The 26290-nt window shown below is 54.2% G+C and overlaps 3 protein-coding genes across 6 annotated transcripts in view; all 3 read left to right on the top strand.

The window, feature by feature from the left end:
- Nucleotides 1-177: 177 nt before the first annotated feature.
- CHRND (cholinergic receptor nicotinic delta subunit) lies at nucleotides 178-7435 on the top strand (the record flags this gene model as incomplete). 2 transcript variants are annotated; one of them, XM_082689357.1, is made up of 12 exons in its annotated part: nucleotides 178-307; nucleotides 564-706; nucleotides 1155-1199; nucleotides 1726-1835; nucleotides 1943-2098; nucleotides 2324-2433; nucleotides 3304-3504; nucleotides 4720-4831; nucleotides 4936-5050; nucleotides 5887-6091; nucleotides 6186-6304; nucleotides 7253-7435. In XM_082689357.1, the coding sequence occupies exons 1-12, from the start codon at nucleotides 256-258 to the stop codon at nucleotides 7433-7435; spliced, it is 1551 nt and encodes a 516-aa protein (XP_082545483.1). In that variant the 5' UTR covers nucleotides 178-255. The 2 variants fall into 2 exon arrangements, with proteins under 2 accessions (XP_082545483.1, XP_082545484.1); XM_082689358.1 differs by lacking the exon at nucleotides 1155-1199.
- Nucleotides 7436-12942: 5507 nt separating this feature from the next.
- On the top strand, nucleotides 12943-18272 carry CHRNG (cholinergic receptor nicotinic gamma subunit; the record flags this gene model as incomplete). Its single annotated transcript, XM_082691433.1, has 12 exons — nucleotides 12943-12997; nucleotides 13183-13322; nucleotides 13560-13604; nucleotides 13779-13888; nucleotides 14434-14589; nucleotides 15311-15408; nucleotides 15685-15885; nucleotides 16085-16199; nucleotides 16421-16535; nucleotides 17232-17445; nucleotides 17666-17799; nucleotides 18040-18272. 12 exons carry the CDS (start codon nucleotides 12943-12945, stop codon nucleotides 18211-18213), a joined length of 1557 nt encoding a protein of 518 aa, XP_082547559.1. The 3' UTR covers nucleotides 18214-18272.
- Nucleotides 18273-20044: 1772 nt separating this feature from the next.
- EIF4E2 (eukaryotic translation initiation factor 4E family member 2) overlaps nucleotides 20045-26290 on the top strand; it is a 30249-nt gene continuing 24003 nt past the window's right edge. The window contains exon 1 of one of the 3 annotated variants that reach the window (XM_082689442.1): nucleotides 20045-20377. In XM_082689442.1, the coding sequence (XP_082545568.1) occupies nucleotides 20358-20377 (20 nt within the window). In that variant the 5' untranslated portion in view covers nucleotides 20045-20357. The remainder of the gene's footprint in view (nucleotides 20378-26290) is intronic. The other 2 variants (XM_082689444.1, XM_082689443.1) reach the window with 2 other exon arrangements.

Here is a 26290-nt window from a genome sequence, read left to right as displayed (position 1 = left end):
GTGGGGAGTTCCAGCCTCCTGTCCTTGGGCTCCTGCCTGGCGGCCAGTCCCCATCCCCACCCCACCCCCTCGGCACCTGCCTTGGGTTTTATAACCGGAGCCATGCCCAGACGTGTCAGATTGCATTTCCGGGCTGCCACTTCCCTTTGCACACGACCCCCCCCCCTCCCCGCACCTGTCCCCTCTCCTACCCATCCACATTCCCCAGCCCTGTCGACTGAAGGGGCAGCCACAAGACCCAGCCAGAGGGACAGGATGGAGGGACCCAGGCTGACGCTGGGGCTGCTGGCTATACTGGTTGTTTGTGGTAAGATCAAACATCACCCCGTCCTGAAGGGCCCTCAGGACTCACACCAGGGCCCCTACTGCATGGTCCCTCCTACCCTACCTACCCGGTGCTCCCTCCCTTAACATCGGGCCCAACCTCCCACCCCCACTGCTATTTCTCCCTGGAGGGGCAGGAGTGGTGGGATCCCCATGCTGAGCCCAGCCCCATGGCCCAGCAGGATTTCAGGGCAGCCCTCTTCCTGTCCACCCCTGTCCTGCACCCCACCCATCCCCAGGTAGCTGGGGCCTGAACGAGGAGGAACGGCTAATTCGGCACCTATTCGAAGAGAAAGGCTACAACAAGGAGCTCCGGCCGGCACACCAGGGGGAGAGTGTAGAGGTCTCGCTGGCCCTCACACTCTCCAACCTCATCTCCCTGGTGAGACCCCCCCCTCTGTGACCGAGCTGGGGACGGGAGAGTAGGGACAGCTCTTGGGAGGCCTGCCTGTCTCCCGGACTGGGATGACCAGGGAGGAAGTTCAAGGCCCCAGCCTGGACTATGGTAGCTCCTGTCCCAAGGAAGCAGGCTCCAGTGTTCTGCACGCTCAATGCTGCCACAGGCTTTGGCCTAATCCTCCTCCCCACCCAGCTTCAGCTCTGGGATGTGCCCCATATCAGACCCATGATACACTTCAGAGGCCACGCACTGTCCTTGCTCCTGGGTCTGCCCACCCTCTACTGACTGTGAATGCTTGTGGCAGAAGTCTGATTAGGCCAATTGCCATGGTTTCCCCTGGGTGGCGGCTGGGAGTAGGTGCTTGGTGAATGTACGTAGGTGGAAGAACCATGAGGGCCCTGGGGGACAGCCGTCTCGTGTGTGATTGCAGAAAGAAGTGGAGGAGACCCTCACCACTAACGTGTGGATTGAGCACGTAAGGATACCCCACTCAGTGCTGGGGTGTGGGGTGAGGGTGCAAGACCCAGGCTTCCCTGTGCTCCCTTTTGCTTGGGGATCTCCAGGAGGGGATCGTCTTGTCCTCCGGGAGGAGCTGACTTCTATCCAGAAGCCCAGCTGCCCTTCCCACCACCTTGAACAGTCACTAGCTAGCTCAGATAGAGACTTCTGGTAGACTGGGATCCTTCATCTATAGGGAAACTGTCACAACATCCTGATTTTATTAGAAGACACTCTTCTGCCACCTGTCAGAAGTTCATAATACAGATATACATCTTCTATGCCCACAATGGAAATATGCTCCCTTGATTGTGCAGTGTACATTCTACACAGCTGTACATGACAGGCCTCAGTCCTAACTTTGTACCATCTCCCCCAAACCTCTTATCACAGCTCCCAGACCCTGCCCAGTCTTCCCTAGGGGAAGTGAGGAGAGTTAAGGGGGGAAAAGGGAGCCTGGGCAACAGCAGAACCTACCACTGACACCTCTTTTGGGCTTCCAGGGCTGGACAGACAGCCGGCTGCAGTGGAATGCTGAAGAATTTGGGAATATCAGTGTCCTGCGCCTGCCCCCTGACATGCTGTGGCTCCCAGAGATTGTGCTGGAGAACAAGTTGAGCCGCAGCCCTCCCTGGCATCCCCTCCCCACTTTGCTCCCCTAAACCCTGCCATTTCCAAGCTGGCTGGCATTGATGGTGACCCCTTGTCCTTGTCCCTCAGCAACGACGGCTCCTTCCAGATTTCCTACTCCTGCAATGTGCTCATCTACCCCTCGGGCTATGTGTACTGGCTGCCACCCGCCATCTTCCGCTCTTCCTGCCCCATCTCCGTCACCTACTTCCCCTTTGACTGGCAGAACTGCTCCCTCAAGTTCAGGTGCTCTCACTTCTCCCGCCACCCTTCACCCCGGCCAGGGACTGAGACAGGTCCATGAAGCACTCTCAGGCAGAGGCCCCCACTCTGTCCTGATGAGAGCTCCCTCACATCCCCGACGGCCCCTCTGACCATGAACCTCCTCCACTACTAGCCTTCCCCCACCCCCTGCCATCAGTGGCCACGCCCAATGGCTGAGGACCCCCCTCTACTCACTGCCCTCCCCAGTTCCCTCAAGTACACAGCCAAGGAGATCACCCTGAGTCTGAAGCAAGAGGAAGAAGAGGGCCGCTTCTACCCTGTGGAGTGGATCATCATTGACCCCGAGGGCTTCACAGGTGCTGGGAGTAGCAGCTGTGGGTGGCCGGGGTGGGCGGGCCCTCAGACACACACCCACAGGTACGGTCACCCTGACACCGCCCCCCACCAGAGATGCACCTGCACACACACACACACGCACACACCTGGAACATGGACCTACAGGCACACAGACTGACAGAGAGACACCGATGGACAGACACACACTGACCCACAGAGAAACATACACAGACATACTTACTGACACAAATCTAGCACACTGAAAGGAAAAGAAGTCCAACTGGAGGGACTCTGTCCCTCAGGCAGAGACCGACAGGTTCCAGGGCCACACTCCTTCTGCTGCCCAGGCCAGAAGACCCTCCTGGATCTGGACAGGGTCCCTGGGGATGGATGTGGCTGACAGATAAGAGGGGTCGTTAGTCTTCTGTTCCCAGTCAGCCCAGAGATATGGTTGCGGCTTTAGGGGACTCTACCGTTGTGTGTGCCGCCCCCTACTAACACCCCCCACCCCCATCTATGAGTGGGCTCAGATCTTCTAGGGGTCCCCTACCCCATGCCACTGTCCATCACAGGAGACCAATGCCACAGTAGTCCCAAGGCTACTCCATCCCCGAGGAGTGGAGGGGGAGGGATTGGTCTTACCCTTGTTGCATCATTATCTCTAAGACGTATTTGAACCAAATTATGGCCTTAGTTTCTATATCTTCCAGAGGAGAATTTCTTCCTTGCAGACTGAAACCTCCATCCCAACCCCCCAGGGAGGGAAACCTGCAAACAGAACCCCAGCCGTCCTTCACATGCCCCCTCTCCCCAACCCCCACTCCTGCCCTGAGCCCACCCCGTGCCCCCTTGCCCAACTTGACACCAAGGTGTCCTTCTGCTGCCCTCAGAGAATGGGGAGTGGGAGATAGTGCACCGGCCAGCCAGGATCAACATGGACCTCAGTGTCCCACTGGACAGTCCAGGCCGCCAGGACGTCTCCTTCTACCTCATCATCCGCCGCAAGCCCCTCTTCTACGTCATCAACATCCTGGTGCCCTGCGTGCTCATCTCCTTCATGATCAACCTGGTCTTCTACCTGCCGGCCGACAGTGAGCCTCAGAGCCTATCCCAGCCCCCTGCTGCCTGGGGCGCCTTTCCCACTCCCTGAGCCTCGGCCTCCCAACCCTCCCTTCCCTTCCTCCTGGGAGATATAAGGGGGTCACCACTTCCGGGGCTTCCTGCCCAGGGTCCAAGCAGGAGGGGCATGTGGCCAGCCAAAGGGAGGGTTTTGTGATGCTGTCCAACATCCCCAAATGGACAGGGCCCCTGCGGAGTCCATCTCTCTTGGACCTTGCTTCTGCTGCTCACAGTGGGACTTCCCAAGGAAGTTCCCTAGAGAGAACAACAAGACTGTCCCTCTGTCAAAGCAGATACCAGGTCTGTCCTGGTCACCATATATGACCACAGGCCTGGCACACAGAAGACCATCCGCTTGGAACCAGTGGGTGGCTGAAGGGATCTCTGGGAAGCCAGGCATGGGGGCATGCGGCTGATGTTCTTTTGGTTCTAGAAGGGCATGTGTAATCTGTGCTCACTTGGTTTTGCAATAGTTTCAGAGTATTTACTAGAAGTAAGGCACAGTGAGTCCCAGGGACAAGTGTGATCCAGCCTCTGTTGTGGGCTGAGATTGGACTCTGCAGGTCTGAGAGCATGGGCTCCAGGGTAGGATAATGGGGGAAGCTTTCCTGGAAGAGGTGGTGCTTGAGCTGGAGATGGGATGGGACGCAGCTTCCAGATAGAGAAGGGGCCCTGGGGCAGCGCTGTGGGCCTGTGACTGCAGTGGCCACCTCAGAGTGCTCAGGGGCTCCAATGGGAGGAGCTGGGCAGTGCTGGGCTAGGGATCTCTGAGTGGAGGACTAGGAGTTGGGGAAATATGGGGGCTCTGAGGATGCCCTGGAACTTTCTGTACAGGGGGACACACCAGACCTGTGATTTTCGAGTGGCAGCAAGCTGGCTAACAGTGAGACCTGGTGATCACTGAGCCCCAGGCAGCATGATGAGCATTTAACACTCACTCTCTCACTTGGTCCTCACAACATTCCGCAGTTGTGAAAACTGAGGCACAGAATGGTTAGGCTACTTGTCTAAGGTCACTCAGCAAGTAAGTGCCAGAGCCGGGATTTGAACCCATGTGCTCTAGCTTGGTACCCCCACAATGTTAATCAGGGTATGGTGGCTTTAGTGACCAGTGGTGCAGGGGCCATGGTGGGACCCACTGGGCCCAAGACCAGAGGGAACAGCTGCTAAGTCCCAGGCTCCTCCAGGTGGCGAGAAGACGTCGATGGCCATCTCAGTGCTCCTGGCTCAGTCTGTCTTCCTGCTGCTCATCTCCAAGAGGCTGCCAGCCACGTCCATCGCCATCCCCCTCATTGGCAAGTGAGTGATGTCTGTGCCATGCCACACAACCCCAGCCAGCCCCGCCCACCACGCCCTGCCACCCCCTGCCCCACCAGGGCTCCACAGTGAGTGTGTCCCTACAGATTCCTGCTCTTCGGCATGGTGTTGGTGACCATGGTCGTCGTGATCTGCGTCATCGTGCTCAACATCCACTTCCGCACCCCCAGCACGCACGTGCTGTCTGAGGGGGTCAAGAAGGTGAGGGCTCTCAGCCAAAAGCTGGAGACGGTCCGGCAGTCCCTTCACAGGAGAGCAGGGAAAGACCCCCGGCATGATTGCACGGGTACGCCGGCCTTGCGTGACCCAAACTCCACATGCTGCTACCCACGCCACATGGTCGACTCTCCTGGCTGGCTGCTACTCAGAAGGATCCCGACACAGAGGAGCACAAGCTGCACAGTCTCCTCTCTATGAAGTTCAAGGACAGGCAAAACCATCCTTTAGCGATAGAAATTGGGAGGGGGTTTCCCCAAGGGGGTCGGGGGAAGTGACAGGCAGAAGCACCAGGGACCTTTTGGGAGCCCGTCGGAGATCTCTTCTGGGGGGTGTTTACATAGTTGACAGCATCTATAAAAATTCATCTAGCTCTACACTTCAGGGCTGCCCATTCTGCTGTATGTTTCCTCTACCCTTGATGGAAAAAAAGGCAAGGAATGTGGGCATGGCATGCCCAGGAAGGGGTGTCCTTGCCTCTCCGCCGCCGCTCGCTGTTCTGGGAAGGTTGAGGGCTTGTTTGGTCTTCAGCGTCTGGAGAAGAGTGCGGAGCACTGGGGGCCTTGTTCTTTTTTGTTTTGCGTATATAATTCATTTTGAACAAATGAGCTCTGCTTTGTGCTGTGGACAATGAGGGACAGTTGGAAGCAAGCTAAGGGTCCGTCACAAGAGGATGGGGGACTCCGGGACAGCATGCGACTCAGCAGTACTTTCTGGCAGTCGGGAATGGACTCACAGACATTTCAATGTGCCAAGGTGGCACATGTCAGTAAAATAGCCTTCCTGTGTCCCCCGTCCCCCCCACCCCCGACCTGCTGCAGCTCTTCCTGGAGACCCTGCCGGAACTGCTACACATGTCCCGCCCGGCGGAAAATGGACCTGGTCCGGGGGCTCTGGTCCGGAGGAGCAGCTCCCTGGGCTACATTTCCAAGGCTGAGGAGTACTTCCTGCTCAAGTCCCGAAGTGACCTCATGTTTGAGAAGCAGTCCGAGCGCCACGGCCTGGCCCGGCGCCTCACCACCGCACGTGGGTCCATGCCGGGGGGCTTAGGGGTGCGGCCCATCCACGGAAGGTGGGCTGGAGGCAGGTCTCATGTCCCGCTCTGGCCTGGTCTCCACAGGCCGGCTCCCTCCAGGCTCTGAGCAGGCCCAGCAGGAGCTCTTGAGTGAGCTGAAGCCAGCCGTGGATGGGGCCAACTTCATCGTCAGCCACATGAAGGACCAGAACAGTTATAATGAGGTGAGTAGCCACAGAGGGCTGATGCCTAGAGTGTATCCTGTCTTCAGGGGGCCTCGCTTCCCCTCAGAGACACGTACCCACTGAGAGGAAGGAGTTCATGGTGGGTGCAGACCCTGGGCCCCGCTGGTATGTTGAGCCTCCATCTAGAACCCTCTGGCAGTTCACTGCACACAGCGTGCACCCAGGCATAGCCACAGGCACGTAGCTCCCTTAGGGTTCCTTCTTTTTTACCTTCTTTTTAAAAAAAAAATATTTTATTTGTTTATTTGACAGAGGTTACAAGTAGGCAGAGAGGCAGGCAGAGAGAGAGGGGGAGATAGGCAGAGAGAGAGTGGGGAGCAGGAACCCTGCTGAGCAGAGCGCCTGATGCAGGGCTTGATCCCAGGACGCTGAAATCATGACCTGAGCTGAAGGCAGAGGCTTAACCCACTGAGCCACCCAGGCACCCCTAGGGCTCCTTCTTTGTTGCCAGACCCGTCATTTTCTGTCCCTGCTCAACTCCAAGTCTGATGTTCTGGACATAAGTGGCCATTTAAAAGGCAGCCTTAGGTGGTCGTTCAATATTATATGATTTTTAAACTTCTCTCTTGAGAAAGGGGCCCTGTTTTCCAGTTCACATAGTGGCCAGCATGGCGTTGAGAGGCGGGGAGAGTGAAGAGGGAGGAGAGGGGACGATGCAACCTTCCTCAGCCCCTCGAGAGAGACTGCTGGCACCCCAGCTCTTCTTCAGCCCCAGGAGCTCTGTAGTGGGGTGAGGAGGAGGGCTGTGGCCCCATTCTTGGTCTCCTGGACAGAGGGAACACACCAGCTTGTCCCATCCACTGCTAGCCGGGGGCAACCCCCACAGATACACTGAGACCATGCCTCTGTCACTGGGCCCAGGCTTGGGGTATAGGCCCATGGTTTAAGAGCCTTCCCCACCACCCTGTCTCTGGCCCCTGCCCCCAGGAGAAGGACTGCTGGAACCGAGTGGCCCGCACAGTGGACCGACTCTGCCTGTTTGTGGTGACACCCATCATGGTGGTGGGCACGACCTGGATCTTCCTGCAAGGCGCCTACAACCAGCCTCCACCTCAGCCCTTCCCTGGGGACCCCTTCTCCTACCAGGAGCAGGACAAGCGCTTCATCTAGAACAGGCCTGCCCTGCCCTGTTGGCCCAGCTTCCAGGCAGTGTCCAGTGGGCGGGGGCAGGGGCGGAGGGAGGGTGCTAGTCGTGTGGACAGGGATGTCTGACAGGACAAGCCCTTCCTGGGGAGGCCAACTTCTGACCCTGGGGCTCAAGTCCAGCTGGTGCTGCAAGGCTGGGGCAGGAAGAGCCGGGCTTTCCTGAGATTAGGGAAGGAAGGGGGAAGCCCGGCTCTTCAACCATGGGTCCTCTACAGCTAAACACCAGGGAGCCGCTGAGGAGGACTAAGAGCGGATATCATCTGGGGGTCAGAGCAGGACAATGTGTGGGGGGAAGGGGGGCTGACTCAGGCTGGGACCCTTCTGTGAGGAATGAGAAAGGCAGAGGCCTCTTCTTCCTCCCCTTCCCTAGATGGGGGTAGAGCAGGTAGGATCCTGTGCTCTCACTTCCCTGTTCCTCCAGCCACCCTCCTTTCTACAACCCCTCAGCCTTGGGCTTCTGAGGCCCCAGTGGGGGTGTTATGTGGGGACACCTCCCTCTCCAGACCTCTTAAGGAAAGAGGATTTCAGCAGGGGTGGGAGCCCCAGGATTGCAAAATGGCCTTCCCCAGACCTTTCTTTCTGCCTTGGTGACTTTGTCTGGGTCCCCTAGGGAAGCCAAGGACTGGGATGGAAGGGCCAAGCTCAACATTCAAAAAGACTAAAGGTCAGCTTATCAACCTCAGGTCACATGCACGATCCTAGAGCCCTAGAGCTCAGCCCTCCCCCAAGAAGTGTCTCCTCTTGGGCAACTTTTCTCCCCAAAGTAGGGTTTCCATACAATATTTGAGACATATTTTTACTAAAAAACTATTGTTTATCCGAAATTCAAACTTAACTGGGCATCTTGTTTTGTTTTGTTTTGAGGGGTGGCAGAGAAAGAAAAGAAAAAAAGAAAGCATAGAGCCCAACAGGGGCTCAGTCTCACCACCCAGAGATGATGACCTGAGCCGAAATCAAGAGTCAGAGACTCAACAGACTGAGCCACCCAGGTGTCCAGAATCCTGTATTTTTATTTGCTAAATTTGACAACTCTATCCCAAAGGGAGCCCCCAACAATCCTATCCCAAGCGCCAAAGGCCGAGGCTACAGATGCTGGGAGACAAGGTAGCCTACCTCCAAGATGGCCCCAGCGATCTCCACCCCCTGGTATTCATACCCTGAGTAGCGCACTCCCACAATGCACTGGGCTTGGTCTGTGTGACTGACAGAAGGAGGCGGAAGTGATGGTGTGTCGCTTCTGAGATTAGGCTCTATAAGACACTGCAGCACTCCCGCTCCATCACTCTTCACTTTCAGCTGGATCTCTCACTCTGGGGAAGCCAGCTGGCATGGGAGCAGTCCTGTGTAGAGGCCCACCTGGCAAGGACCTGAGCCCCTCTGCCTGCAGCCCCATGAGTGACCTCGGAAGCGGATCCTCCAGCCCCGATGGAGCCTTCAGAGGAGATCACCATCCAGGTCAACATCTTGGGTGCAGTCCCATGAGTTCTGGAGCCAGAGCCACCCAGCTAAGCTGCTCCTGGATTCCGGACCCCCAGAAACTGTGTGGAATAGCATATGATTTTTAAGAGACAAAATTTGGGGGTGCTTTGTTACACCAGAGGATGATCTGGCATGAGCCGCGCTCATCTCTTAGGTTCAGTTTTCTCATCAACAAAATGTGTAAGTTCCGTTTGTGAGGTGTGAAAATCGAATTTGCTAGTAGTCATAAAGTTCCTTCCTTACACATGTCCTGCAATTTTTCTTAATTAATTTAAATTCAACTAATTAACATACAATGTATTATTTGTTTCAGGGGTACAGGTCTGTGATTCATCAGTCTTATCTAACACCCAGTGCTCATTACCACAAATACTCTCCCCAGTGTCTATCACACCACTTACCCTATCCCTTCACCCCCTTCCCCTCCAGCAACCCTTAGTTTGTCTCCTGTGATTAAGAGTCTCTTATGGTTCCGGTCCTGCAAATTTAAGGGCTGATTATTTCACTCATTCCTCAGTTGTGGGCCTGAGTCACAGAAGATGGGCCTGTGGACTCCTATGTCCGAGGCTGGCCAGGGGTCTGAGGGCATATGGGAGCAAACACAGAGGACCCAATTATTCTCCTCCTTGACGCACACACTAAAGGTTGTCATAGCTCAACCCATTTCCCTCAGAGGGAATTGGAGACCTCATTACCTCAGGTATACAAAAGGTGAGATTTTTAGTCTTTCAGTGGAAAGGAACAAAAGACAAACCTCTTTTTTTTTTAACGTGACTATAAAAACTTCTATTCATTTATACTAGGATTTGGGCCCACTGCCACCAGGGAACCCAGTGCCCAGAAAAAGACAAACCTCTTAATGGCAAAACTGACCCTAGTTACTTCTGACTTTCAGTATAAACTGTGCACGGATTCAAGGTACAAATCTTTATTTTTTTCCCCTCTGAATAGAGAAAGTAGCTTGGATTTACACCATCAGATGAGCAGAAAGTCTGGGACCTTCCTGGGGTCTTCCTCTATGAGAGAGTCCCCATCTCAAGCACCAAGAGAGATCCTGGATCAGATCCCTCAGTCACTGTCCTTGCTTCTCTCTGCCACATGATGGCACTGTTGGCAACCTCCTGGTGAATCCTCTGCATCTTCCTGGCTCAGATGGCCGTGAACTTTCCCCCCAAAAGACAACCCCAAAATGCCACACCTGACCAAGAGTGCCCCATGCACAGGTTCCCAGGGTCACAGCAGGACCCCCAACTGCACACATTCCTCCAGCACCGTGGCCCCAGGGCGCTGTCAGCACTGGTCCTTTCTCTGGGTGACAGAGAAACTCCCCAGGGAGTCACCCCCACAAGGGGCCAGCTTCCTGTGAAACCACAGGGTGTCCCTACACACTCTTTCCAGGCCATCAGCGCTACTCACTCTCCTTTGAACAGTGATGAATCTGAGGCATGCACTGGGCTGCTAGGAACAGAAACCCAAAGAACATGGTTCAAACCAATAAGGCTCCGTCTTTATTCCATAATGAGATCACAAGGCAGCGGCTGCCACCTTGGCTCAGCGGTCCCACAAAGCTATTAGAGACTCAGGCTCTGGGCTCTCTGCCCAGCAGCCCGGCCCTCATGCTTGTTGCCCCAGGGTGCAAGCAGACTGCCACTGATCCTCACTTCACATCTGTGTTTAACACAGGAAAGGAACCAGTCATTTCCGACCCCTTTCATCAGGAAGCAAAGGCTCTCCCCTGAAGCCCTTCAGCTGACTTCTATAGACATCCCACAGGTCAAGATGTTATCACACGGCCATCCTTATCTGCAAGGGGGCCTGGGAAATGAACGTTCCAGCCTCCAGAAGAGAAGGTGACAAAGAGGGAGTAACTGTTAGACACAAATGAAGCCTGCAGAAGATTTTCTTTTAATGCTTCCACACACACCCCTTTAACCCCTCCTGGCAGCGCCAGCCCTCCTCGGGTGACCCGCCCTCCTGAGAACACCAAGGAGACTTGGCCTCTCTCCCACAGCAGGAAAGAAGGGGAAAAAACATACATGGGGAGGTGGCATAATTCATACCAGAGGGAAGTCATGCTCCACAACCTTCCTTTTCCCTCCCAGACACTTGTAGAGAAGGGTAAAGGGGAGTCAGAAATGTTGGGGTGGGCCAGACCACCATGGCTGGGGGCAGTGTGTGGTTGGGGGAGAATAGGTGGTCCATTATTTAGCAGAAGCCATTAATGGGCATGCCAACATGTGGTCTTGGAAGGACTAGAGAGGGAGAGAGGTACTGCTCTGGGGAGCACCAAAGGGCAAACTGGGGAGAAGGGGCACTGGCTTTGTACACTTTAGGGAAAGGGGGCTACATACCTAGATTCCCAGTGGCAAGAGTGATGCTTGGGAGTGGGGCCTGGAGCAGGACCGAGCACAAGGACAGAAGTGAATGACCGGGGAAGGCAGGTGCCACCACTGCTGTCCCCTCCGACCCCAAAGTCCTGGTGAGGACAGACAGGAGGGACTCGGACTGTGGAGGCCTGGGGTCTGAGCCAACCTCACCCAGATCTCCAAGGTGGAGTTCCAGCTCACTAAAACATGCTGAAATGCTGCAGACATCATTTATTTGGAGGGAGGGGGACATGTAGCCCTTACATGCCTCCACCACACTGTCCCCCAGGATGCCCATGGGTGGCTAGCACTTACAGAAACCTGCATTTTTTTTTCCTTGCAAACTTACTGGGACATCCTGACCTGTCTGCTGAATAAATGGTCAAAAGACTGGTAGCCTGAGCCCATGGCCACAACTGGCAGAAGGACACTCAGCTCTTAGACCAGCCCCACCCTTCCCCTGACCTCAAACTACAAAGTGGTTGGAGCGTGTTTTCTGGCCCTTCTGGGTTCCCTTCATCTGACTTTCTGGGGGCCACAACCTTGACCTTATCTACCTGTCCTACTGAGCAGTGACTTCCTGTGAGCCGCTCAGGCTTACCCCTGTCTCCCTCAAAATCCCCTGCTGCCCGCTTGGCCTGGGGCCTGTCACATGCTAGGGACCCCCTAAGTTTGTGGATAATTTTTTTTAAGTATTTTATTTATTTTCACGAAAGAAAGACAGCACGTGTGCATTGGGGGAAGGGGCAGGGGGAGAAGTAGGCTCCCCGCTGAGCAGAGAGCCCGATGTGGGGCTCGATCCCAGGACCCTGAGATCGTGGTATGAGCCAAAGGCTGACGCTTAACCCACTGAGCCACCCAGGAGCCCAAGTTTGTAGATAATTTAAGAACTACTGAGGCCACACTGAGGAGCCCCTATTCAGCAGTTGTTCTAGTCCCAAGAGCCCCCAGATTTCAGGTCTTCTTCAGCCCTCCTTCTTTCAAGGCTTACCAATCCTATATGCCATGTCTCAGAGCCTGGGAGGACGCCCAGACTGGCACCCTAATTTGCATTAAGGTATCAAAGCCTATGGAACGTAGTGGATCTCTCTCCTAGGCTTTGCCTGCAGTGTCTGGGCCCAGTGGAGGAACCCATGAAGATATTAGGCTGGTGGGACAGTCTGTGGTCCTCAACCACATCACAGAGAAACTCTGATACAGAACATGCCTCCATACCTCCCCAAATCCTGAACCCCCCCTGGAGGAAGTAGAATGAGAGAGCCCAATTCAGGGCCCTTCCTCACACTCTGCCTCCCTCCCACATCTCTCTGTCCCTGGCTGTCTTCAGCTCCCCCAAGAGAAGGAACAGGGGCTGGGACAGCAGAATCAGAGAGTGGGGATAGAGGCTGGGCTGTCTCTACTGGAGCAGATAGGCCCCCTCTGTCCCCTCCCCAGCCCAGGTAACCTGAGCCTGGCATTTTGTCCATCTTGGAACAGCTGACAGTGCTGTGGTCGGACAGCTGGTGGGGCTGGGCTGGCCTGGCTGGGGTGGGAGCTTGGGCTGTTATATGAGACCCAGAGTCTGCATCTCTCTGCCCTGAGCTGGGAGCTGTTGTCCCACCCGTCATTGTAGAGAGCTGTGGCACCATGCTCAGGGGCCCAGGGCTGCTGTTCCTCCTGCTGCTGCTGGCTGTCTGCTTGGGTGTGGACACAGGGGATCAGGAACCTGGGGAGGACTGGAGTAGAGACCCAATGCCCAGGGGACAGAGGGTCTAGAGGGTTACTGAAGCCTGCCCCCACGCCCAGCACCCTACTTCTCCGCATCACACCCTCTCCCTCTATCTGCCCCATAGCCCCTGTACCCAGGCTCAGTGCTGTCTGTTGCAGGAGCCGAGGGCCGGAACCAGGAGGAACGTCTGCTCGGGGACCTGATGCACAGCTACAACCCCCACCTGAGGCCCGCTGAGCGCGATTCGGATGTGGTCAATGTCAGCCTGAAGCTCACACTCACCAACCTCATCTCCCTGGTGAGCCACAGGCCTGGAGAGCAGTGGGGGAGATAAAGGCCCAGTGTACCTGGCCCCTGGGACCTGTTAGGGAGAGGCGGAGGAAGGACTCCATAGGGGGGAGGCTGGGGGGCTAGAAATCTCCCACGAGGGCTGCCCAAGAGGCTGAGGTCCTGTAGCACCCAACGGGGGTCTAGAGGGACTAACATCTGGAGAGGACAAGTGATGGGGGTTCATCCTGCTGTTCTGTACCCCTAGAATGAGCGAGAGGAGGCCCTCACCACCAATGTCTGGATAGAGATGGTAAGAGGCCACCCCACAGTCTTTTTCTATGGGGTCCCAGTGCCCTTAGAGCTACCTGCCTTCCCCCATCCCCTCCCTGCCTCCTCTGACCCACCTGGGCTGAGCACCATTCCCGGGGGGAGCAGAGGGTGACTTGGCGGAGAGCAGGGCCTGGCAAGCCCACTCCTCCTGCAGCAGTGGTGTGACTATCGCCTGCGCTGGGACCCTCAAGACTACGAAGGCCTCTGGGTGCTGAGGGTGCCGTCCACTATGGTGTGGCGGCCGGATGTCGTGCTGGAAAACAAGTGAGGAGGGATGCAAGCAGGGGTTTGGGGGGACAAAAGGACACAAGGGTAGGGCCCAGTACTAGGGGGCTCCGGGGAAAGGGCCCAGTGAGCAGAAGGTACAGACTGGGAAATACTGGCAGGGGCAGGTGCCGCTGGGGGCAGGGCCAGGCCAGCAGACCCAACCCCCCGGCCTGGCTCCATCTCTTCTGTCCCGGGTCCTCTGGTGGGCCGCTGCTCTCCCTTGGCCGCGGGGATGAGGGCAGCTGCCACAGAAGCCATCAGGAGTGAATCAACATGGAGGGCTGCACTCGGGGTCACCTCCCACACTTGGCAAGAGCTGGGGAGATGTTAGTACCATTGTGACCAGGCCTTGGTGATGAGGGGACAGGCTGGAGGAAGCCGGGAGGTGGGTGCGGTGGGGGAGCCCTCTGGAAGGAGGTGGTGGACCCTGTGGCCGTGAAGGGCTGCTGTCCCCAGGCCCCATCCACGCAGGGCAAGGGCTGGCCTGGGGTTGCCGGGGACGTGACCCCTCGCCCCAGCCCCACGGCCCGGCCTATGCACAGCGTGGACGGCGTGTTCGAGGTGGCCCTCTACTGCAACGTGCTGGTGTCTCCTGACGGATGTGTCTACTGGCTGCCACCGGCCATCTTCCGCTCATCCTGCCCGGTCTCTGTCACCTACTTCCCCTTCGACTGGCAGAACTGCTCCCTCGTCTTCCAGTGAGGCCATTTACCAGGGGCAGGGGAGGCAGGGAGGGATTCAGAGAGTGGACCTAAGAGGAGTCTGGCTGGCTGGAGGATGCTAGGCAGTCTCAGCAGGGGCCCAGCCCCACTCTCGGGGGGCCTGTGTGTTTGTCATCTTCAGACACCTGAAGATGCCCACGTCCCTCCCTGCTAAGCCACAGTCTCCTTGCTCATCCTCCTTCTCTGCCTCAGTTTCCCTGCCTGTACTCCAAAGGAGGAATTAATGACCGGGGTGTGTGGGCAAGAAGGCACTCACCAGTGTCACCCCTCACCCCATGGAGAGGTGGAGGGTGAATCAGTCTTCTTATCCAGAAACGGGGTGTGGGGGAGAAAGTCTGTTTGAGGGTTTTTCCCATAATTTAAAGAAGTGTTCTTTTCATAAGGAGACCCTCCTTTTTTTTTTTTTTTAAGATTTTATTTATTTGCCAGAGTGAGACACAGCAAGAGAGGGAATATAAGCAGGGGGAGTGGGAGATGGAGAAGCAGGTTTCCTGCCGAGCAGGGAGCTCAGTGAAGGGCTCTATCCCAGGACCTGAGCTGAAGGCAGATGCTTAATGACTGAGCCACGCAGGTGCCCCTCTGGGCTGCACTTTTGAAGGCAATACTGTCCACAGCTTCCTTGGACGATCATCTGGGTGACCTCAGAGGTGGCTTTACCCATACTCAAATGTATCCCCCCTCCCTCCCCATCTCCCAGGTCCCAGACCTACAGCACCAATGAGATCAATCTGCAGCTCAGCCAGGAAGATGGCCAGACCATCGAGTGGATTTTCATTGACCCTGAGGCCTTCACAGGTAAACTTCCTCCCAGGATCCCTGCTGGACCTGGCCTCCAGGGAAGAACCAGACTAAGCTCAGACCCCCTTCCCTGTAACCCAAGGTGAAAACCACAGTAATCCATAAAAATATATCTTTAAAGGCCCAACATAGTTCTTCTCTCCTAGTTTGGGTGGGAGGGGGATCATGTATCCGGGCTCCTTGGATGGTGCTCCTTTGGGCCTGCGCTGGCCACCCTGCAGCTAGGGGACGGGGGCTTCCCTCTCTGTGCCCACCCTGGCCTGCTTCCCGCAGAGAATGGGGAGTGGGCCATCCGGCACCGGCCTGCCAAGATGCTGCTAGACGTGGAGGCACCGGCGGAGGAGGCAGGCCACCAGAAGGTCGTCTTCTACCTGCTGATCCAGCGCAAACCCCTCTTCTATGTCATCAATATCATTGCACCCTGTGTCCTCATCTCCTCGGTCGCCATCCTCATCTACTTCCTTCCTGCCAAGGGTACCAGGAGCCGGTGGGAGGGGAGCCCTGGCCCCAGGTGGTAGCACAGGGACGAGCTGGGAGGACACAGGGTTGGGGTACCGCACACAGGACCACCTGTCCCTGGAGACTAGGGCCGTCGGCCTCCTTATGGGGTGGGGGAGGTGCCCCACAGCAGAGAAATTGACATCAGCTCTGAAGACCTCTTGGTTATGGGCAGCGGGGGGCCAGAAGTGTACCGTCGCCATTAACGTGCTCCTGGCCCAGACTGTCTTCCTCTTCCTCGTGGCCAAGAAGGTGCCCGAGACCTCCCAGGCAGTGCCACTAATCAGCAAGTAAGGCTGCCCCTCACGCCGACTGCCCACCTCCCCCAACCTTGCCCAGAAGTCAGGGCAGGAAGTCCCTCCTGCCACTCCCACACCCACCTCCCTCAATGCCAACCCCTCACCCTAAGGGATTGGGGGTGTTGGGTGCCAAGAGTGGGGGTGCAGCTAGAGATGAAGGGCCAAAGGGCCCAGCCCCACCTCCTGCTCAACCCTCCACTCAACCCCGGCAGGTACCTCACCTTCCTCCTGGTGGTGACCATCCTCATTGTCGTGAATGCTGTGGTCGTGCTCAACGTGTCTTTGCGGTCCCCCCACACACATTCCATGGCTCGTGGGGTCCGAAAGGCAAGGCCCCTCCCTGCCCACTTCAGCGTCCTCCCGTCCAGTCCACTCATACACGTCCTCCTCTCCACCCCTTCCCCTTCCCTACTCACCTGCCACATTCAGTGGCAAACACCCCTGTGTATATCTTGAAACATGTGCCCCATGGATTAATATAATCCTGAGTGTTTATTATGTGACCGGTGTATTATGCGTGCAGACGCGTTTGATCATCACAGATCTCCCACAAGGTGGGTTTTAGTCCCATCTCCATTTTGCAAGTGAGGAAGTTGAGGCACAGAGAGATTCATTAACTTACCCAAGGTTGCCTGGAGAGGAAGCAGAGGCAAGATTCCACCCAGGCAGTCTGGCTCCGGAGTCCGTGTGATCTACAGCCAACAGAGACCCTTGTTGCAAATGCAGGTTCTCAGGCCCACCCCAGGCATTCTGGACCAGAACAGCGGGGGTGGGGTCTGGAAACCTGGGTAGGGAGTGCTCTGGTGATACTGCCATGCACACAAGTTGGAGGACCTAGGCTCCCTGTGTTTAGCACAGACCAGCGGAGCTGAGCGGGGTCAAGCCCCTGGCCATTGTGTGCTGCCTCTGGGCCCCTAGTGGCTTGAGCCCTCCCGCCCAACCTTCTCCTTGGGCTCAGAAACCCAGCTCCACACCAGGTCAGCTGGCTTCTAGCTGAAGCCCGCCACCAAATCCTTTCTCCAGGTGTTCCTACGGCTCTTGCCCCAGCTGTTGCGGATGCACATTTGCCCACCTCCCCCAGCAGCTGTGCCCGACCCCCAGCGCCAGCTGCAGAACGGCTCCTCAGGATGGTCGCCCACAGCTGGGGAAGAGGTCACTCTCAGCCTGCCTCGAAGTGAACTTCTCTTCCGGCAGCGGCAGCACAATGGGCTGGTGAGGGCAGCGCTGGAGAAGCTAGGTGAGGCTGGGGTTGTGGGGTAGGGATGACTGTGGAGACACTCCTCCCCAGGGACTCCAGACAGGGAGGGCTAGCTGTCAGCCAAAGGACCGGGCAGAGCAGATGAGTGTTGTTAAGTCTCCCGGGTGAGGAGAGAGACACTAGGGCCCCTTGGGAGAGGCTGCCTTCTCAGACTAGTTCTTCTCCGCTCTATTCCCTGACCTTACCCTCTCTCCCACAGAGAAAGGCCCGGAGCCAGGGCACAGCCAGGAGTGGTGCAGCAGCCTGAAGCAGGCCGCCCCCGCCATCCAGGCATGTGTGGAAGCCTGCAACCTGATTGCCCTCGCCCGACACCAGCAGAGTCACTTTGACAGTGTAAGGGGGATTCAGTACCCGGGGAGGGACGTGGAACTGAGACAGGGGCAAGATGAGTGGGGTGGCTATGGTAGGGCAATGGGATGAGAAAATTGGAACTGGGACACTGGGGCCAGGGGACTATGGCCGAAGGCAGGTTAAGGCCTGGAAGTAGGTGAGAAGGGCTTTGGGATCACACAGTGATCCAGGGCAGGCTTGGTGTCACTGCTGATCATCCCACACCCCGCCTTTCGCCTCCAGGGGAGTGAGGAGTGGTTCTTGGTGGGCCGCGTGCTGGACCGTGTCTGCTTCTTGGCCATGCTCTCACTTTTTGTCTGTGGCACTGCTGGCATCTTCCTCATGGCCCACTACAACCAGGTGCCCGCTCTGCCATTCCCTGGAGACCCCCGCTCATACCTGCCCCCACCTGACTGAGCCAACCAGCAACCAACTGCTGCTAGACACATGGAGTCTTGTCAGCTGGGTTCTTCAGTGGCTGAGGTCATGATGAGCCCTTTGGGAAGTGCCCTGCAGGGCCATGTAGGTCAACGGCCCCGAAAAAAGCACGGGAAATAAAGAGACCAAGCTGGAGTTCTGGAGTGGCTGAAAATGGCTGTGGGCAGTGTGTGCTCTTGGGATCACCACATGGCACTGGTTACCTACTCCTGGCAACCCCCTCATTTCAGCAAAGCATGAGCAAGCCCCATCATTTCTTTTTTTTTTTTTTTTTTTAAGATTTTATTTATTCATTTGAGAGAGAGAGAGCATGAGCAGAGGGGAGAGAGAGAAGCAGACTCCCCATTGAGCAGGGAGCCCAACTTGGGGCTCAATCCCAGGACCCGGCGGAGATCATGACCTGAGCCAAAGGCAGTTGTTTAACCGAATGAGCCACCCAGGTGCCCCTTACTCCCCTCATTTCTGAAGCCCTAAGGAATCTGTCTTGTATGATGTTCCCAACTAGACAAGGTCCCATCCCTCCATGCCTAGGCCTCCCTTCCTTTTTACAAGTTCCCCAAAGGCCCCTAAAGGAGGCAGGTCAAGACAGGTGCGAAATGTTCTCTTGAAAGAATGGCAGCAGCCCAGTCCAGCTGCTACTCTCCCTCCCCTGCCTTCTGGGCGCTATAAGCAGCCAATACTCACCTGCACCAGTGACCTTTGCATTCTATGCTTTGTCATTGATCACAAAAGATTCCATGAATTAAGAGCTCCTCAGGTCATCATGGACAAGTAAGAGTCACTATTCCCCCACATTTCAGATGGGCAAGTTGAGGCCCAGGGTAAGAAGGGCTTCCCAGAACACTGGTGGCTAAATAGTCTGGAGTCCAGAATTCCCAACCCAATTCTAGACACTCCAAGAAAGATTCCATGGCCTGGAAAACAGACCCCTCTTCTCTTCTCAAGGGCTGGGGCATTTGCACTGGTCCCAAAGGATGCTTAAGGCAACCAAGAGGTAGGCAGAAAGGCTGGGAGGTAACAGGGAATCACTGGGCTTTGCCTTCTGAGAGGAGACTCTGACCAGCTTCCCCTGGCCCCACTTAGGAAACAAGATGGCTGAGGTCTTCCTGGGAGAGAGGAGAGGCCCTGCTCTGAGAGTACAGCTGGGGCCTGAGTCTTACAGGTGATAAGACAACTTGAGCAACTCATTTGTGCCCCCTGAGCCTCTGTAAATGCGGGTACATTTACATTCAGTTCCTATCTACCCACATTAGAGGATCAAAGGTGCAGGTGAAAGTGACTCCCAAGTGTGAAAGTACCACGTAAGACTTGACAATGGGACATTGCGGGGGGGGGGCACCCCGGAAACAACACCCTCCCCCAAATACAGGGTTGCTGGCTTTGGGGCTCAACCACCAGCAGGTTCACTTCATTAACTCCAGTTTATATGCGCGGTCTCCCTGTGTATTTGGAGCCGAGATTTAGATCCGGGAGGCACTTTGATGACGGTGGGCCCATCTGTGGTTCTTGTAAGCTTTTCACTAGCTTTGACCCCCGGGGTGAGTCTCTCAACTTCTCTGACTTGCCTCAAAGGGCGGAGATGAGCTCTTTAGCTCCTGGCTCAAGTAAGCAAAAATTGACAACACTACACTTACTGCGGGCGACTAGGTCTAGCGCCTGCCACTGACGATCCCATTCCATCCGCGCGGCAACCCGAAGAGGCAGGCGCTATAATACAGTGTGGCCGGTACCCCAAGAGGAAAGAGCCTCGGGGAGGATCGCGCAGCCTGTCTGGGGGTGGAGTCGGGATCTGTACCAAGCAGTGAGTCCAGAGCCCGCACGGTCAGCGACGCGGCTCTGCCTCTTTCTCCGAGCCGCCGCGGGAGGGGGTCGGGACGTCCCCTCGGACGCGCGACAGGAACCCGGGAAGAGCGAAGAGCCCACGCGACCCTACCAGCCGCCAAACCCGCGCCTCCGCGCAGCCGCCCAAGGCGGGCGTCCCGGGATACCTGCCCCACACAGAGGTAGGGCGCCGACGTTCCGCTGCGCCGCGCGCAGCCGGAAGTAGCCGGGCCCTAAGCGGGGGGAGACCTGGCGGAGCGGAAGTCACTCCGTGAGGCAGTGGCGACGGCGGCGGTGAGAGGATGAACAACAAGTTCGACGCGTGAGTGGCGCGTGGCCGCCCCACGGGGCCCCTTCCCCCAACCGTTCCCCGCGCCCGCCCCCCAGCGGGGCTGGCGGCGGCAAAACTCCCCGGCGCCGTCCTCCCTCCCGGGCTTGGGCTGCGGGCCTCCCTGGCCCAGGCGGCCGGCGGGGAAGAGGAGGGGGCTGGGAAGGCGTGATGCGGAGGTCCCAGAGACGCGGGGGTCGTACGGACCGACGGCGAAGCGCGGGGGCCCGGGGAGGAGGTAGCTGTGACGCCCGGAAGCAGCTTTTTGGACGCCCCGCCCCGGTGGGTGCGGGTGGCCGGCAGCGTGGAGGGGCGGAGACCGCGGCGGTTTGGGTGTTTCCGCAGCCTGGCTGCCCTGCCTCTGAAGCCGGCTTTCCACGCACGCTCTCCAGCCTGGGCAGGTCACCTCGCCTCTCTGAGTCAGTGTTCTCATCTGCAGAGTGGGGACGGTAACAGCCCGGGTCCAAGAGTTGGGAAGGTGCAGTGAGACGATGTGGCTGTTGCGCCTAGAGGCTGCTCAGTTAGGGAATGCCCCTGGTCTTCCTCAGCCTTCTTCCTACTTCCGTTCTCCTCCTCCTTTTCCCTTCCAACACACTCACGGGGAGCTGCTCGTTTTCTTGCCCAGCGAGCACACTTGACGTTGCCCCCGTCTCTACTTCCGTGTCTACCCTATTTGTTCCTAGTTGAGCATCAATTGGAAATGCAGAAAAGAAATGAGAGTATTTCCCTCTAGCGATTGTATCTTGAGGTAGTTTATGTTCTTATCTCTCTTCTAATAATCTGGTAAATCTGATCTCCAAAGACCCGGATTTCCAGGCCCAGACCCACCAGTTTCCCAGTTATTTGACAGTAGAAGAGTTACCCAGCCATTGTTATCTAAGGCACATTAGTGGTTAGTGCCCTGGCGTGTGATAAAGATCAAATCACATTCAGCAGTGCCTAAAGGTACTTTGTGAACTGCTCATAGTGAGGAATAAATGTAAAGTGGCATCACTGTTTAGGCTGTGACTGTCTGCTGATGGCAAGTTGGGATTTTTCCAGGACAAGGAGTGCTGGTTTGCAAATTCAGGAGTCCTGGGTTTCAGCCCTCTAGGCAGCTCCTCAGGAATGTTTCCTGGTCTCTGAGAAGTCTCTGGGGGCTTGGAAAAAGTCTGCTGCCTAGCTGAGCCCATCTCAGTAGGAACAGCCAACACTCCCCCTCCCCCTTTTGTACCCCTCATCTTGAATCTCTGGGGCACCAAGTTCCAGATCTAAGTCCTCCCTCAGTGAAGCTTTCTGCAAACTCTGTTCCTCTGCTGGATCAAACAAATCAGAATTTCATCTTAGGAAAGCACTTTATGGGTCATCTAGTCCAGTCCTGCCCAAATCATTTAGCAATCTGCAGTAAACTAATTTAAGAATAGTAGCAATGGCTTCCATAGGCATCTTGCTAGGTACTTTTCACGTATTATTTCTACTCCTAACAACCCTGCAAAGGGGGTCGTGTTACCTCCTTCTACAGATAGTAAAATGAGGCCCCCTGAGGTTGGGTAACTTGTCCACAAAAACAGGAAGGCCCATGTGGCAGAATTCAAACCCAGATGTCTTGTTTAACCTAGGTTCAAGTACCTCTTGACAAAAATTAACCTGGATCATTTTTAATGTTTCATTATTAGCTATTCCTTATACCAAGTCAGAATTTTTTAACATCTCCTAGCTATGCAGGAGAAAGCCAAAGCATTTCATTTATTTGAAATTAGCAATTAGAGACCACACTCCTGCCCCAGGCTTTGAAGTTTATTTCTTTGCATAATCTCTACACCCAACATGGGACTTGAAACCACAGCCCCAAGCCCGGAGCTCCTCTGACTGAGCCAGCCCTGATCCCCCAAAATCTGCAGTTTTTAGACCATTGTTACATTTTGGCTTCTATACTCTAAACCACATGGTTCCTAAGGACTGGTGCCAGTTTGCCAGCATCATAAAAGTCCATTGCCTGGACCTGGGTACTGTAGTCTAGTCTGATGAGCTCAGGTTAAAGAAGAGCTCTAACTTACTCTACTCAGTGGGCTCGACTTTGACCTAGGACTATAATTATACCCTACCTCCCACATCTGTCAAGTCCGTTAATGCCCCTGTCATTGATCCTGTTGACATGATGTCAAACCTAAGATGCTTTCACTGTTCTGCAGTCCCAAACTGATTAATTTTCAGCTCTAGATGCCATACTCGATTTTGTCACTGTTCTCTCTTTGCTAGCTTTTGGCCCTTTCTTAAAGTATTGTCCAAGCCACCTGTTTGGCACTCATCCTATTTATTCTGCCTTGTATTGCTTTTATTTTATTTTATTTTATTTTAAATTTATTTTTATTTGACAGAGACATAGAGAGCACAAGTAGGCAGAGCAGCAGGCAGAGGGAGAAGCAGGCTCTCTGCTGAGCAGGGAGCCTGATGAGGGGCTCAATCACGGGACTCCAGGATCATGACCTGAGCTGAAGGCAGTCACTTAACCAACTGAGCCACCCAGGCACCCCAATTTTATTTTATTTTTTAAGTTTTAACTTAGTTGAGAGAGAGTGAGTGCACACAGGCAGGGGGGTGGGCAGAGGGGAGAGGAGGAAGCAGACTCCCCTCTGAGCAGTGATCCTGGTGTGGGGCTCCATCCCAGGATCCTGAGATCATGACCTGAGCCGAAGGCAGACACTTCAGTAACTGTGCCCCTATTGCTTTGATTTTAGACATGTTTTCATTAAACATGTTTGTTGTCTGTCTCTGACTGATGCTGGACATGTAAAGATGAATTAGACCCAAGTTCCTATCCACAAGCATCTAGTTAGAGAGTATAAGGACAAACCTGGGTAGAAGGTTTGATGAGCTGACTTAGCCTTAGAGATGCTAATTGCGCTCCTGAGTCTGTGGAGCACTGATTTTTAGTCCTGATGGTATCTTGGCTCAAATCCAGCTTTAGGCTGGGAAGAGTAGCCTCTGGAACATAGGGTGCAAGTGATTTGCCTTAAGTATGGGCTTTGAGGGCAGCGTAGTTGGCTAGCTCCACTCTCAAATAACACAAGATGAAGGTCCGTAGGATTTCCTTTTACCATCTCTGAAGGGAATCAGGAAGTGTGGTCCAGGGATCTCAGTGGCACTGTTTCTTCTCAGATATAATTATTTTTGCTATTCTTTTTCTCTTTCCTTGTTGTGATTAGCAGCAGAGAAAGGAACTTAGCTCCAAGGAACTTACTAGCCCCAACTAGTAAGGGACTAGGGACCCCAGAGGATATAGTGAAGGCTAAGAGGTAAGAAGAGAGGGAAATGGCTTGAGTCCTGAGGTGTGCCCCAAAGATAAAAATTAGGAGCTGTCTTGGGCCTATTCGGTATAAAAAACCATGAGAAATTTTTGATTGGTGGGAGCCCAAAAAAGTAGCCATGACATTACATCTGAGACAAGTACAAGCATTTGTATGGTGAGATTCAGAAGAGGGGAGCCTGATCCAGTCTAGGGAGAGTAGGAAATGTTTCTAAGAGAAAGTGGCCCTCATCCCAAGTCCTGATGGACAAGTTAAGTAGGGGAAGAGACCACACGATGAGTATAACAGAGGGGTGAGATCGGGAAACTGTAAGTAGGCAGATAACACAAGAGTGCAAGGAGTTTTTTGGGACCAAGAAGGAGGGGATATTTGGCACATAGAGAGCAGGACCTTTGTACCAAGCTGATTCCCAAGTATGTATACATTATCTCCACAATCAGATCCTTGGGGACAGGCAGTCTAACCTCTGATACAGTAAGTGGCTTGGTAAATGTGGGACTTGGTGCTATACAGGTTCCTTTAGGAAAGTAAACCAAACCATCTCGAGTTTAATAAAGGGGAAGAAGTATAATAAGCACAGATAATGTTCTCCCAGAAGTCTGGGGAAGTCAAACTAAACAAGATGGCAGCATCACAAACAAAGCCACTTTTCTCACCACTTTCTCTGCTCCATTTCCTTTCTCCCTACTGGTTTTCTTTGCTCTTGTTCATTGTCTACCCTCATTGCTTTTCTCATGTGGGAGCCATGTAGTTGTCCCAGCTTCTGAATCTGTGTGATCTTTCATTTCCTGGATGAAAAGCCAAGCAAGGAATCTACTCATAATTATGAGCAGGACCATGGGGCATCAGTTATTGGCCAGGCTGGAATGCCCTTTATTCAAGTGCCCTTCATACTCATTCCTTGAACAGAGTGGGGTAGGGTCATTTATGGCATCATGCACCTGAGTATACCCTACAAGTAGGGCTGTGAAATGAGCTTAAAAGGCACCTCATCACATGGCTAGTTTGTGCATTCTAATATTTATTGAGTGCTTTTTTATGTGCTATGCACTGGAAATTTATGGGCAAAAGAAAATGCAAAATACTTTGCATCATGTTTCTATAGGTATATAAGGTTATCACTTGAGCATTTCTAGGTCCTTTCTTGAGAATTACCTAATTCCGTTTGACTAGATAATCATTAGGGCCAAAGGTGGTTTTGGAGAAGAGCCATGATAAGCTAATGGTCCAGCTCTAAATTACATGACATTCCTATCTTTGTGAATTCACCTTCCGTTTATCTTTTTGTCTGAATCCAGTGAGCTTTAGATGTACCTGAAAGCCTTAGGGTAGGTAGTTCACTGCTTCTAGAAGTATAGCATCTACTCTACATTTGACCAGTCTTACCAGGCAAGAAGACATTCATTCCCTCTTTCAGTCATTTCTTTTTCTTTTCGTTTAACATTGATTCATGTTTAACGTTTAACATCATGTAATATGTTAAGGCAACATCTTCTTGTCTTTGGTGCTGGAGATCAAAGATTAAAAAGACTTCTAAGAGATCCCTCCATTTAATGGGAAAAATAGACATAGGAGGAGTGGCACCTGAGGCTGAGGGGTAGTGTTTGCAGAGGCATAGCTGTGGGACTATAGATTGCTTTGGGAGATGGGAAGGGAAAGAAATATCAGTAGGCAAAAATCAGATTCTAGAGGATCTTAAATTTCATTGTACTTTATCCTGCAGGGTGTGCATCAAAAGGCAAGGGATGGTTTTAAGCATGGAAGTTAAATGTTTGATGGTTTTAAGCATGGAATTTAAATGACCAGATTTTTGTTTATTTTTTTTAAAGATTTATTTATTTATCTTAGAGAGTGAATGCACATGTGCACATACACAAGCACCAAGGGGAGGGTCAGAGGGAGAGAGAGTCTTTTTTTTTTAAAAGATTTTATTTATTTATTTGACAGAGAGAGATCACAGGTAGGCAGAGACGGGGGGCGGGGAGCAGACTCCCCGCTGAGCAGAGAGCCCGATGCGGAACTCGATCCCAGGACTCTGAGATCATGACCCGAGCCAAAGGCAGCGGCTTAACCCACTGAGCCACCCAGGCACCCCGGGAGAGAGAGTCTTAAACAGACTTTGCACTAAGCATGGAGCCAGATGGGCTCAACACAGGGTTCAACCTCACAACCCTGAAATCAAGACCCTACACGACCTGAGCTAAAACCAAGAGTCAGATGCTTAACTGACTGTGCCACAGAGGTGCCCCTTGTTTGCATTTAGAAAGATGCTGGTGGCTATGTGGAGGATGGATAGAGGATGGAAATGATTTGTGTTAGGGAAACCATTTAGGGATTTATTTTGATAACTGAGATGACAGAGAAGTGGGCCTGAACTAAAGCAGTTGCAGTGGGGAAGGATAGGAGAGATGGTTAGAAGAAGTGTCAAGAAAGATAGGTCAGTTTTTAACTTTATTTGAAAGGCCAAAGCAGTTATACAATCCAGAAACTATTATCAATTCATTATTTTTGGCCAAAAAAATAAAATCAATTAAACTGTTTTTCTCTTGCTTCTTTGCCTGTCAGAAAACTGGAAGATGGGGGCATCTAGGTAGCTTGGATGGTTGGGCATTTGCCTTTG

Source organism: Mustela nivalis (genome assembly GCF_964662115.1).
Source record: "Mustela nivalis genome assembly, chromosome: 11".
Classification (NCBI taxonomy): domain Eukaryota; kingdom Metazoa; phylum Chordata; class Mammalia; order Carnivora; family Mustelidae; genus Mustela; species Mustela nivalis.
Note: the sequence above shows the minus strand (reverse complement) of the source record. Positions and strands in the feature narration are given on the sequence as shown.